Below are 13682 nucleotides of genomic sequence, written 5' to 3' on the forward strand. Positions count from 1 at the left end.
GATCAAGTTTTTAGGTCTTGGTGGTGTTTATTACAATTCCTTTCTACTGCATTCAGCAATGCAGAGTCCCAAAGGAATCTGGTATGTGGGGATTATGTATGTAAACAGAGAAGTCCATAGGTGGAAAGCCATTAAAGGTAAATGAAATTGTCCATAGGACAGGGGCCTTGTGCAAAGATGGTAGCCCTGTTACTTCAGTTCCCATCTAGTTAGGGAAAAACTAAACTGTTGTCTGATATGGGGAAATTCTAGTTATCTTGTTCCAGTATATGATACAGAACACAAAGATATATTAGAAACACACAGATGTGTGTGCTGTTTTTTCAGTAATTTCTCCCCACCATCACTACAGGTTTTTAAAATAATTTTGTCAATAATATCCTGAGGTTTTTAAGTTTTCTGTTCATAGCATGGACTAGGGCTTTCTTTTAGTTGGGCCCAAAAGATGAACAAGATGCACCCTATACAAAACTCTCTTAGCTCAGCAACATTAGTTCCTTGCTGGTTGAAATCAAGAGCCCTGGAAGGAAAAGCTCCAAGTTTCCTCTTTGGCATATGGAGGACTCAGACTTGGGCTAGAAGCCTGCATGGACTGTCAGGAACTCTGCCATTGACTTAGTGCTAAAGCTTGGCCACAAGATGCTTTTGTTTACCAGTGACTTCTGGAATTGTATATTTGGAAAGACTCTAAATATAGAGTGTACTTTGCTGAGTAAAATCAAATAACCTTTTAGCTGGTTAGAGAGGTCTTTACGTGGTGATGGTCTTCATTTGGTTACAAGTGTGATGCTTCTGTAGTCCTTTGGGGGGATATTAGAGCTGACCTCAGGCTCCATCAACCTGAACCATTTAGTTGCCATTCTTCCTGGAATGCAGGAGGGCTTTTGTGGTGTCTTAAGGGCTGCCAAAGTGCAAGTGTAAGCACACTTAAGGCAGACCTCTTAATGCTGCTTCCTGTCTGAAGCCCTCTTCCCTTCCCCCTTTACAAACAAGGCCTTGTGCCAAGAATACTGCAGCCCACCAGCTAAATTGGACTAGCAGCACTTGAACAGAAGAATGTCAAAGGCAGCTCTTTGGCTGGCCTCTGCATAAAGTCATTCTACAAAACTTGAGTTGGGAGATTTTATGTTTTTATGTTTTTGTGTTGGTGCTAGTACAAAGACAACAGGAACAGGAAGCTTCTTGTTCTTATAACTATCCTGAGCAGAGAATAGGAAAGAATCCAGAGACTAGCTCATGGCTTCAGCTTCAGCTAAAGGCCTAGAATATCGCCTCCAAAGAAAATCTAGATTAGTGACCTTGCTGTATTGTAGTGGGCCTTGGCTATAGGACTGTACCTGCATGAGCACATAAGGCTGTGGTTTCAGATGGAGACTCCCTGGAACATCGGCTGGAAAGCTGCCTTTAGAATGAAGACTGTCAATCCCAGGGGTGGGTACAAGAGATCTCTCGCAAGTCAGAAAGATCAGCGAGGGCAGTACTGGGGCCTGGTGGTAAGTTGATGATACCATCTGTTAGGGAGAAAGTTTCCTTCCTAGCTTTCATTAGCCCTTACACATTGGTTCTTTGGCAAGGGCTGGATATTGTGCACAGAGCAGCTTGAGAACAGACCACGATCACCATGGCGCCCTCTCAAGACCTAAGTTTGAGGGATCAGGCTGTAAGAGCAACAATATAAGTACCAAAGATTGGAGCCAAACACTGGGAACTGCTCTCCAGATAACCTCTGGCAGTACATGCACAGGCCTAGGGAGGAGGCCAACAGGACAGCAGTGGACCTCCAAGAGTCCAAGCTCTGAATCCTCTGGGACACTCTTTAATTAGCAGCTTTGTTTTTTGTTATAAAAGTAGAACCTAGTCATAAAAAATAAATTTGGTAAGCACAAAGGTAGAAGGAAGCATGAGTCATTCTCACCACCTGAGAAGTTGAGAACAGCTGGTTTAAGGGGAAGTGAGGACTGTAGGTGTTGGTCCAAGCCCAAATGTTTCCAATAGTCTAGGGCCCAAAATTCACACCCAAAGTGATAAGGAATCTAGTCAGTTTACAGTGTGAGACTCCAGGGCAAGCCTTCTGCCAGGCAGCTATGTTCATGGAGAAAGGAGCATACCCACAGCCTTTGCAAGCCCCAGACCCCTAGAGGTAGGGATTCCAAGGCTGGCCACGTGCTGACCCCTTTCCCCATCCTGCTTCTGCCCTCTGTCCAAAACAGCCTGGCATTTAATTTGTGCTGCATTGTTCAGTGCCTGCTGCCATTTGTTCTGTCAACATAACTACTGATATGTTGGCACCTAATGGGTGCCAAGCTGCATGTTAGGTCCACCCTTTTGCAGCTTTGGGAATGGAGACTGGTCTGGTGGGGTGATTATGGGTGGTCATTTTTATTTTATGTAAATTTTATTTGAAACATTTCATATCCTCCCAGCGTGGCCTCAAAGGGAAAGTAGGGCAGAAATGAAGCAATTCACTAAGTGCCAGGTACTTATACAGACATTGGTTTTTCTACGGAATCCTCCAATAAAGTAGGAATCATCCACACAGTGCAGATCCCTATACTGAGGAACTCAAGAGGAAGGAATTACTACCAGTTCACAACTACTGGGGATAATTAAACATTCTTAATAAGAGAAAATGCTGAAGGGAAGGAAAAATGCAGCCGTAACAGCATGAGATTTTGGTGCTAGCATTCACAGCAAAGCAAGGGCTTTAATCACTAGGCCCATGCAGTTCAAGGTTGACCTTACTGTTAATTACCCCTCCACTAAAGCAGGGGTCGACCAAGACCTGCCTCAAGGGGCTTGCCTGGTGGTCTAGTGGTTAAGAATCCGCCTTGCAATGCAGGAGATGCGGGATCAATCCCTGGTCAGGGAACCAAGATCCCACATGCTGCAGGGCAGCTAAGCCCACGCGCTACAACTATTGAGCTTGCATGCCGCAACTAGAAAGAAGCCTGCGTGCCACAACTCAGACCCAACACAGCCAAAAATAAGATTAAAAAAGAAAAAAAAAGATCTGCCTCAGGCCCCTAACAGCTTCTTTCTCCTAGGCAAATAAGTTCAAGGGCCATATTCAAGGATATTTTTGGTTCACTGGCCTTTTTTTTTTACTAGGCTGGGAAAGAAGGATGGGACTTGGGCTGTGACTACCTGGATTATGTTCTAAAGAGGTATCCTTGTCTGACAGCACTGTCAAGGAAAAAAGCTCTGGTTCACATGCCCAGGTCTAGAATAGGTAGGAATTAGCTCCACTCTAATAGGAACTTAATAGTCTCAACTTTTACTTTCTATTTGATTTCCAAGGGAATCTGTTCAGGTGATGTAGTCTTTGTTACCCCACCTCCTCAGCTGGTACTCTTGTCTATGAGCAAGGCTTCAGGCCCACCTCCATCTCTGATAGGAGCACATGCAAAGGACTCTGCCTCTACTGCTGGCAGTGTGAAAAAAAAACCTTCCAAACCAAAATGAGAAAGGCAGTCAATACTGCCACCCCTTGCCCTGGGTGTCATAACTTAGAAGGGACAGAGTAAACTTTGGGAAAGAAATTAGCAGGCTTGCTTTTCATTTAAATAAACAGGTTCTCTGGCTAGCTATTTTAATGAAAAGCAAGCCAGGCAAGGTTCTGTTTCTTAAGAGGGAGAGGGAGAGCATGCATTTATTTGTTGAAGGAAGCAATTTCCATACGATCACCAACCTGTTTTAAGTTCTAAAATTCTTGCCTCTTAAGGATTATGTTTACTCTTATTCCTACAGAACTGAAAGGTATCCCTAAACTAGTCAAGAATGAGAGCCAGGACTAGATGACAAGATAACTAAATGACAGGCCTCAGACCCCAGAAGTTGACAGTCTCCTTCCAGACATAAGGGTACCCAGGCAGAGATTTTAGAGCTGGACAGCTGGGAAACACAAGTCACCTGACGGTTAGGGTATATATATCTCATGTCAGATACAACAATGTGTATTTTCACTGCCATTTACTACAGATAGCAAAGCAACAGAGGATGGGCAGTGATAGTTAATGTGATTCCTCCCAGTGCCCACAGAATAGGTAAGCCACAGGTCCAAATGGATCCTGGAAAAGTTCAGAGGGAATCCTTTCCTTTGCAAAGGCAGAATATTGATCAGGTGGGCCACAGACTCTGAGGAATGTTTCAAAAAGCAACTTTCTGGATAACATAAAAGGGCCGCACTATTTAACTGAGCACCCTAAACTGTACCGTTAGTATAGATCACCCAAACACAGGTCTGAAATGCACAGGTCCATTTATATGTAAATTGTTTTCAATAAATATGTACAGGATCTGCAGTTGGTTGAATCCATGGGTTGTTCAAGGATCAACTGTAGTTGCTTCTCAAAAGATCTTGAGACTTATGTCTTTAACAGATAAGATCCTCTCCTAGTCATTACTTGCAGTAATACTTTACCATGTCCCTTCCTGTGATCTCACTTGATCCTTACCCCATCTTGTGGAGGGCTGTATATATGAAGAGACCAGTAGCTTGCAGCTTATATCTGGTGTGAGCTCCAGTTTCAGATCTAAGAGTGGGCCATTTTACTTGCACAAGGAGTGCTGCAATGCAAATTTTAGATTTCTATGCCACTTTCCACTCCAAAAAAACAAAGGATAAAATTCTAAAATACTGATTAATTTCATAGGTGAGACAGCCACAGAGGTTGTGAAGGTAAGATGAAAAACAGGCAGCTTATCCTGGGAAGAGTAATGGGATCCTGAAACAGAAAAAGGATATTAAGTGAAAACTAAGGAAGTCTCAATGAAGTGTGGACATTAGTTAATAGTGTACCAATATTGGTTCATTAATTATAACAAATGTACCATACTAATGTAAGATGCTAGTAATAGGGGAAACTGTGCAGAGTATATGGGAACTCTGAACTATCTTTGCAGACTTCCTGTAAATCTAGAATTGTTCTAAAATAAAAGCTTATTTTAAAAAAGTTTTTAAAAAAGGGCAGCTTAAACTGAGGAAACAGAGAAAACCCACTAGAAAATGGCACCAGAAAATTTGATTAACTAGAGAAGTCTTCAAAAACTATAAAGACTTGCAATGGATATGTTCCTGATAGGACATTTTATTTTATATCTTATAGAGAGGCCAAGGCTCACTGAGCACCGTGCTTGGCCCTCTAACATCTTAATCCTTGCCATAGGTCTTTGTGGTAGGTATTTCTACGATCTTCATTTTCCAGGAAAGGCCACAGGAGAAAAGTGGCTTGTCAGAGGTCCTGAGGTCTTCACTTGGCCCACCCTAGTGGTCACTACAGATTAGAGCTAGAAGCTGCACAGAGATGTGGTATGCTGTTTGGCCTTAACCTTGAGCCATGGGTGAGAGTCGTCCTACTTCTCTGCTCCCAGACACCACGCTCCCACAGTTGCTCTCCTCTTCAGCACTTCAGTGACCTGAGTTTACCAGTAGATTAAGCTAAGGCAGGTCCATTGTCGTATTCTGCCACCCTCTCCTGTACAGTGACAAGTGAATCCTGCTGTGACTGTTACATTGTTGCCCCCCAAATGAAGTCCCTCTCAGTATTTATGCCTGGAGATAAGTACTTAAGAGTGGGTATTAAATAAGAAAGAGGAACAGGGAGGGGTTAAGAAACATACATCAACTGAAAGGGGGAAATTAATAAAACCAGAATTTCTGAGCAAAGCAGCACTGCACTAATAAGCAAGTATTTCTTGAGGGACTTTGTACAAGGCAATTCCTCAAGCCTAGAATACTGAAGCCTCAGGCTCCCTGCAGAAAAAGAGAATATGGGCTTTATTCAGCGGCCTGGAAGGCTTTCTAGAGAACCTACAATCAACTGGCTGCCTGGAACAAGCTGTGGAATCTTGTGTCAATGAGTTTTAAAATAAGGCTTTTTTATAGGCTGCCTCTTCCCATGAGCTGGTAGATGCCTGAAGCCTATGATTTGATTTTCACTCAACTCTTTAAAAAAAGATGAAGTGTGTGTGGCAATAGGGTACATGGATGGTGTAAACTTCAGGTAGAAATAAGGGATATAGTTTACCTCAGTCGGCGGGGAAAAAAGACCATAAAGCAGAATCACACATAAAGGTACGTTGTTGAAAAATCCAAAGTGTAAAATTCACTACCTGCCATTATTACATCAACATTAAAAAAAAAAAACAGGCATTTTTAACATTTTGACCAACATTCAAAACCTGAAAATAAAAAAGAGGGCATGATTTATAAATACATAAATATCCATGCATACTTTTACAATGATAGCTACTAGAAGAATGAGAACTTTTAAAACGTCAATCTAGACAGATTCCCTTTCATTCCAATTGCCTCTTTCCTACATGTTATTAATATCAAGAGTCTTAAGAGAGCTGCTGAGGTCAATGTCATATTCATCCCAGCCTCCTTTCCAAGCCTGTAACTAATGATGAAAATGTGATGAATCTTCTGCCTTAGCTTTGATGCTAGGAAAAAAAGAAAAAGTTAGTAGCCATGTAGTCTAATGAATCAAACTCATAAATTAAAATACAGCAGTGATGCAATATTTATGTACTACCCAGATGGTAGGTAGACTCAGAAATTATTAAGATTTTACTACATACAGAAAATTCAGCAAAACACTGACCATACTACCCATTTGGAAGCCAGAGTCTAATTTTTTTGTCTTGTCACTTGTGATCTATAAATGTTCACAATTTAAAGTGATAACAGAAATACTTAAAAAATAACTTTTTCCATGGCATGCTCTGCAATGAAGGCTTCTAAAAACAGAATCACAGGGCTTCCCTGGTGGCGCAGTGGCTGAGAGTCTGCCTGCCAGTGCAGGGGACAAGGGTTCGAGCCCTGGTCTGGGAAGATCCCACATGCCGCAGAGCAACTGGGCCCACAACTACTGAGCCTGCGCGTCTGGAGCCTGTGCTCCGCAACAAGAGAGGCCGCGATAGTGAGAGGCCCGCACACCACGATGAAGAGTGGCCCCCGCTTGCCACAACTAGGGGAAGCCCTCGCACAGAAACTAAGACCCAACACAGCCATAAATTAATTAATTAATTAATTTTTTAAAAAAACAAAAAAAACAACCAGAATCACATAAACACTTATTGTTCTAAATTAAAATCAGTTGAATCCAGGTAGTAATTTACAACATTTCACATTGAGTCAGGATATTCAGGAGATGTGAAGGTTACAGGTTTCTGGATTTCACACTATTAGAAACTACAGAAACTGCATGTTTTCTAACAGTGGTGAACTGAAGCAGATATATTCTTTCTGGGTACTCTCTAGCACCATTGGTAAATTTAAACTTGGCTTTAGACAACTTTTAAGCAGGGTGCAAAGAAATCATTTTGTCTGTCACCTTCTATTTGAATGGATTTCCTTAACATTTAGCAGTGCAAGTGAATCAGTCGGAGACACTTTTTAGTAAGCAGAGTTTTCAAGGTATGACCTATTTCCTAGCTTAAGCCTGTCACTCCAGTCTTTGAGAAGTGAAGAAGCGAAATTCCTCAGCAAAAGCAAAATATAAGAGGGCTTTGTCTTTTTAGGAGAATGCAGTATCACCTAAAGAAACCATCTTTAGTCCAAAAGGAAAGAGAATCCCCTAAGCCATCTCTCAAATTTCCAATAGGATAGACCAAGGCTATAGCAGAAGAGTTGCCACTGGCTTTGGCTGCTGCAAGTATGGTCTTTGACTCAAGGTGCTGGCAGGTGATTCACTCAGCCTGGGCACCAGGCAACAGACTGGCCTGTGGGGTCAGACAGAGCTTTTCTGGCTTCTTCTATTTCTGTGGATAAAGGGAAAAGAAAGGTAGCTCCATGGAGCATTTATCTTAGGATACAAGACAAAACCTGATTTAACTAATCTGACAAGCTGAAAAAAAATTTGTTTAAATACTCACAAATAGTTGCCATCGTATTAGAATCACATCTCCTTCCACCAATGGAGTGGCTGCTCCATTACTTTAGAGCTTGCCAAGACTGTATATAATGCACAAAAAGCCTCTTGAAAGGCAGGCACACTTGTTTTTCCAACTGCTCTTTCACATTTCATATTTAGTCACTTTCCATACTGCCACTTTCCCTCTTGCACAAAAATGTTCTTAGGGGGACTTCCCTGGTGGCGCAGTGGTTAAGAATACGCCTGCCAATGCAGGGGACCCAGGTTCGAGCCCTGGTCCGGGAAGATCCCACATGCTGCGGAGCAACTAAGCCCATGTGCCACAACGACTAAGCCTGCACTCTAGAGCCCGTGTGCCACAACTACTGAAGCCTGCGCGCCTAAAGCCTGTGCTCTGCAACAAGACAAGCCACCGCAATTAGAAGCCCGCGCGCCACAATGAAGAGTAGCCCCTGCTCGCCGCAACTAGAGAAAGCCCGCGCGCAGCAACGAAGACTCAACGCAGCCAAAAATAAATAAAAGTAAATTTATAAAAAACAAATGTTCTTAGGAAAAATGGAGTAATTAAGTGGACAGATTTTTTGAGCCAATAATGATAGCTTCTTAGTCAATCACTCCTCTTTCTCCTTAAGACAATGCCTTGGAAATATAAACTCTGACAGTCTTAGTAATAACATCATTCCTGAGTGAGCGGCTGCTCTTTGTTAATTATTGCTCATTAATGGGTAAAGCCGGTTGGTCAATCACGAAGTCTGCTAGTAAGTACCTAGGGAGGGCTGTTAGATAACTGAGACTGTTCAATATATTTGTGTCTGAATCCCCCTTTTTCAAAAATAAATCATACACTGCAAATATCTGACAAATACCACCTGTCAGAGACCAATGCTCATTTCTTTTCTCAGATTCCACATCCCCCTTTCCCCGCCAAAAAAAAAGAGTTGAACAGACCACAGAGGTGTACTACCCTTAAAACTGCAGAATAACCATGAAGTATTTTTAAAATCTTACTTTAAAGAACTTATGTCCCTAAGTTATCTTCACTATTCAGTCTCGGGATACCAATAATGCCAGGCGATTCATTTCCACTTGCTAGCTAGCTTCAAAACCCAACTGAAATAATTTTAGAGCTAGGGATCAAAGAACTATAACTGACCTTTTCAGGTGCATGGCTCAACATCAAAGATTTTTGGTTTTGTTTTTTGTCTCTGGGCTGGCAATGTTGCTTAATGTTTGCCAGCCTCTATCTATTACATGCAAAAACCTCAGGCAAGAAGACAAAAAAAAACTGCTGCAAAGCTCCCAGGGCGCTCTTTCCAGTGGGCTCTCAGGGTAGCCTTCAATAGAGAAGGGACAGCCTTCAACACAACACAATTCTGTCGTGGCACAGAGATCAGATGACTTGTTCTCAGGACAGGCTTATCTAAAAGACTCTTACCAACTGGCAAAACTCTACACATCCTCTAAGTATCTCACTTTTCAGGATCAACTTAGCTTCATTTTCAGTGACATCAACAGTCTAAAACGTGGTTACTAAGAAAACATAAGTTTTATTTGAAGGAAGTTCAAACATATATAATCAAAAAGTGCTATAGAAATACAGGCTCCCTGTAGGCTTCTTCCAGGTAGCTAGGTGCCAATCATCAGTCTGATGGCAGAGCTCGTTTCAGGGATGCCAAAGTTCGTTTCTGAGGACTCTTCTCTGGAGGCTGACACTGTGCAGTTAAAGTGTCAAAAATGAACATCCCAGGACAGGGCTCCCTACATTTTTGAGGTTCAAGACCCCTTTACAATGTTTTTAACAGTTTAGAAACTCTTCTCCTCAACACACATACATATACTTCTTCACACCAGCCTATGGATAATGTTAGGGATGTGCATATTAATTACAGAACCTCCTTAGTCTCTTCTGGAGTCTGAAGCCCAAATATCGTGAAGTGTTCTGACCTCTAACATCCCAGTATGACGGGAAAGAGACAGAGAAGTATAACAAAATTTATGTGAAAACGGATCTTACGGAGGGCAGAATACCTCTTAAGACCAAAAGGCCAAGGAAAGAATCAGCCATGAGCAGTCAGGAAGTAAAGGCTCATCCTATTCCCTGCCTGCCCCTGACGAATGGGGTGCAATCAGGTGGCCAGAAATTATCTAGACGCCCCATGCCTGGGCCCCAGGAACCTCACCGCTAGGATACTGAAGGACTTACTAGAGGTTTTTTAAAAATATTATATAAGAGAATCCAAAAAGTCACAAACTCCCAATTCACAACGGCTCCCGGGCTACAAACAATAGCCCTGTTAACAGATTTTAAAAACAAAATAGCCCCTTGAACACAACCTGAACTTTTGATTCCAGGTTCAATTAAAAAACAATACTTTTTTAAGGAAAAATATCTGAAATCAAGTGGGGTGTGCTGTTTGGGGCTGAAGTACTTTCTGGGCAGCTGAGGATTTGATTAGCTCCTGACACTCACACTGAAGGGAACCTTGTTATATGCCCAGCTTCCCAGAAAAAGACCCAGCTAGGGTGAAGCACGGGCTTACCTATGTTTCCGACGATAGAACTATAAGAGAGGCCAGCAGTCTTTACTCTTTTGCTTTGGTCAATTTTGTAAGCATTTTCTGAGCATCTTCTCTGGGTTATGCCTATACTAGGTTTTGGAATTAGAAGGACTAATATCTTAAGCACCATCTCTTCCCTCAAGAAGCTTACAGTCTGCTCTTAAAAAGGTCTGGGTAAAGTGCTAAAGAAATAAACTACGGGAGATGAGGAAGCAATTAATTTTGTTGCCTGAGGAGACCAGGGCAAATGAGAAAAACCATATCTTGGGAGATTGTGAAAAGCAGTTGGGACGCCCAGCCCCATCCTCTGAGCTTCCTTCTGCCACACTCTCCATGGCTCCAGCCAAAGGCTCGACAGGCAGCAGCTCACCATGTAAAAAATCCACAGCCTCAGATCAGAACAAGCCTGGCAGAATAGGGAAAAGCTACGATGATATTACTCCATCTACATTTCCATCAGCAAGTCAGAGGGTCCAAACAGGTCTGGTGGGGTCCTCACCGATTGGGGTAAGGATGAGTTAATGTTACCAACAAGATTTTTTAATAAGTGGGAAACTGTAGCACTCTAACCAACATTTTCTTAAAATTCAAGCAAAAAGCTCACAACAGAATTTTCCTAAAGGAACTGAAGAGGTTGAGTTTATGTGTTACTCTACCAACAATGCATAATTTATCTACTGAGTTGTTCTCTAGTTACGAAAAGGCTTATACCAATTACAGAGAAATAAAATGAAAGGGCTTAGATTGGGGTAGTAAACAAGAGCATTCAGAAAACAATATACTCTAATACATCATCATAAAGGCAGGGGCCGTTAGCTCTATACCATTTCAAATGCACTTGGAAATCCTGTTTACCTTTTTCATTAATTCACTTCTGGTAGTAAATTGTGGCAGGTCTTCCACTTCAATCCCATCAGCCATTTCCATCACCTTGTCTAAAAGGTCTTTGTTGTAACTGCACGATAAAAAGTAGTAAGATAAAAACCGTGGAAGAATTATTGTCACTGTGGGCTAAAAAGAAATTGCAGGTAGCTGGACTATAAACTCAACTCTCAGAGGAACAATCTGATACTACTGGGGAAACTGATAGATGTTCAGCATCAAGTTAGAAAATAGTTCTTGCGCATGTGGATACAGAAGCAGCACTAGGGATGCCAATGGAGCAGGCGTTTTAAGATTTACAAAACAAACAAGCCTTACAAAAATAGAGGCACTGTACCTCTGGCAGTATATATTCACGGATATGATATGAGGGCCAAAATTCTTTTTTATTTTTTTGAACATGTGGAGTATTGGTCTAACGAAAATAACATTATTTGTTCATTTGTCCAATTTTCTAACATTTGCCTAATCTTGGATCCTGTTAACCAGAATTTACTAGAGGAACCTGGAAGTCAGAAAAGGGAGGGATACAGCAGGCACTGCTTCCCCATATCCTGTTCTAATAACTCCCCAAATCTGAAAGCAAAACCAAGCAGCTTAGGGCTGGAGGGACCATGTGACCAGACAGCCATAAGGAGCACAGAAACCAGGACTAAGCCAAGTCATCTCATTATCCTAACACAATTTCAGGAAATGCTAAATAAAAGGATGTGGGAGCCTCAAGATTTGCCACCTGCTTCATGGAGTGGCAGAGGGAGTGCCATTTCAAAAAGTCCCTTGAAGGCATTTGTTATTTTGATAAAAGGAAAGGCAGAGAGGCAAAGACTGCTTCTTTGGGTCCAGCAGACTAGGACATGGGGAGAAAAAGACAAGGACCACAGATTACATCCTGCCATAAATGGTAAAATCCACCAATCCTGCTAGATGCTGCATGACCCTAGGTATGTCTCTTTCCCTCTCTCAGCTTCGTAGATGTAAACTGGAGATCTGAGTTTCTGTCCCTGCACGTTTGCCATGTGGAAGAAAGGAGCTAATGAACTTAAAATGCCCTCTGCAAAGGTGACAGTTTGAAGTAATTATAATAATAATATAAATAACAATGGCAACTCGAACGCCTAGCATGTATAGAGCTCTTGCGAGATGACAGCCTGTGCTAAGTGCTTTTCACCCTTTAATACTGTAGTCATCACAACTAATTTTCCATATGAGGAAACTAAAGCTCAGAGAGATTAAGTATCTTTCCAAAGGATTGGCTAGGGTGGAAACCTGCCTTAGGCCTGTCTAGTACGGTTGGAGTTTGGGGGCAGGGTCAGCCTTGGGCAGGGGTCAGCCCTGGGGGAGGACTGCGGATCGGGACAGGGTCAGCCAGCCGCCAGGGGTCCGCACCTGCAACCCAGGAAGAGGTGGTTGGCCCAGACCATGGAGAGGGATAGCAGCTGGTCCAGGCGGCCGCCGCCGTCTGGCGGGTCGCGGTAGTCGGGCAGGTGGCGCAGGATGAATTCCATGCGGGCCTTCCATTGCTTCTCGCTCTCCGAGTAGGAGCGGAACTGCTCAGCGAAGTCGGTCGCCTGCCGCACACCCGAAACCAGCTCCTCCACGGCTGCTGCCGCCTCACCACCCACCATGGCGCCCTCCGCCGCTGAAGGCCGGACCCGCCCACCGCCTTCCGTACACGCACTGCGCCACCTCCCCACGGCTAGAGGGGCCGCAGCGGCGAGCGACTGCTCAGGCGGACTGGTCTGGAGCGCCCTCGGCGGGCGCGGCGGCTTCACCCGGCCCGGCCCCTCAGACTTCTGCAGCGCGGCCCCTGGAGTGGGTCTACCCCGGGGCCTCAGGGGCAGTTCTCGGCCCACCCCGCGGGGAGCCTGAGGGAAACTGGGAAACTGAGGCCCTCCCAAGCACAGAGTAAGGGCGGCCCTCTCCAATTCGGCAGCCGGATGCCAGCCAGGACTGTACTGTGTCCTTGGCCTGGGAATTCCCCGGGCACCCGGCCCGCAGACCGATGCCCCCAGTTCTGAGGACGTATAGGTGTAGCTGCTCTGGATCTACTTTTATCGATTCCCAGAGGTCTCGACACTCCACCCAGGTTGTGGCCCGCCTTCCTGGAGCCAGTAATCCATCCAACTGAATACCTGCCAGACCCTTTGCTAGGTACTGGAGATGCAGTGAGAGCAAATTCAGAGCGCTGCTCTAATGAACTTTACAGTCGTGAATACTTAATTGCTCTAGGGTGGTTTTTCAAAGTTGACAACTTTTAATAAAGAAAGGCCCTGAGTGCTAGGACCATGAATAAGCAAGAGACCTGATCCAGACTTGGAGGTCAGGGAAATGATGCTGGAGAGCAGAGAGATGAACAAGAGTTAAC

General features: G+C 43.6%; 1 protein-coding gene across 1 annotated transcript; it reads right to left on the bottom strand.

Moving 5' to 3' along the window:
• Nucleotides 1-6061: 6061 nt before the first annotated feature.
• CDKN2AIPNL (CDKN2A interacting protein N-terminal like) lies at nucleotides 6062-12989 on the bottom strand. The gene is made up of 3 exons (XM_036849237.1): nucleotides 12704-12989; nucleotides 11291-11390; nucleotides 6062-6444 (listed from the first exon to the last, which is right to left on the bottom strand). Exons 1-3 carry the CDS (start codon nucleotides 12940-12942, stop codon nucleotides 6433-6435), a joined length of 351 nt encoding a protein of 116 aa, XP_036705132.1. The 5' UTR covers nucleotides 12943-12989; the 3' UTR covers nucleotides 6062-6432.
• Between the last annotated feature and the right edge of the window lie 693 nt (nucleotides 12990-13682).

Source organism: Balaenoptera musculus, chromosome 3, assembly GCF_009873245.2.
Source record: "Balaenoptera musculus isolate JJ_BM4_2016_0621 chromosome 3, mBalMus1.pri.v3, whole genome shotgun sequence".
Classification (NCBI taxonomy): domain Eukaryota; kingdom Metazoa; phylum Chordata; class Mammalia; order Artiodactyla; family Balaenopteridae; genus Balaenoptera; species Balaenoptera musculus.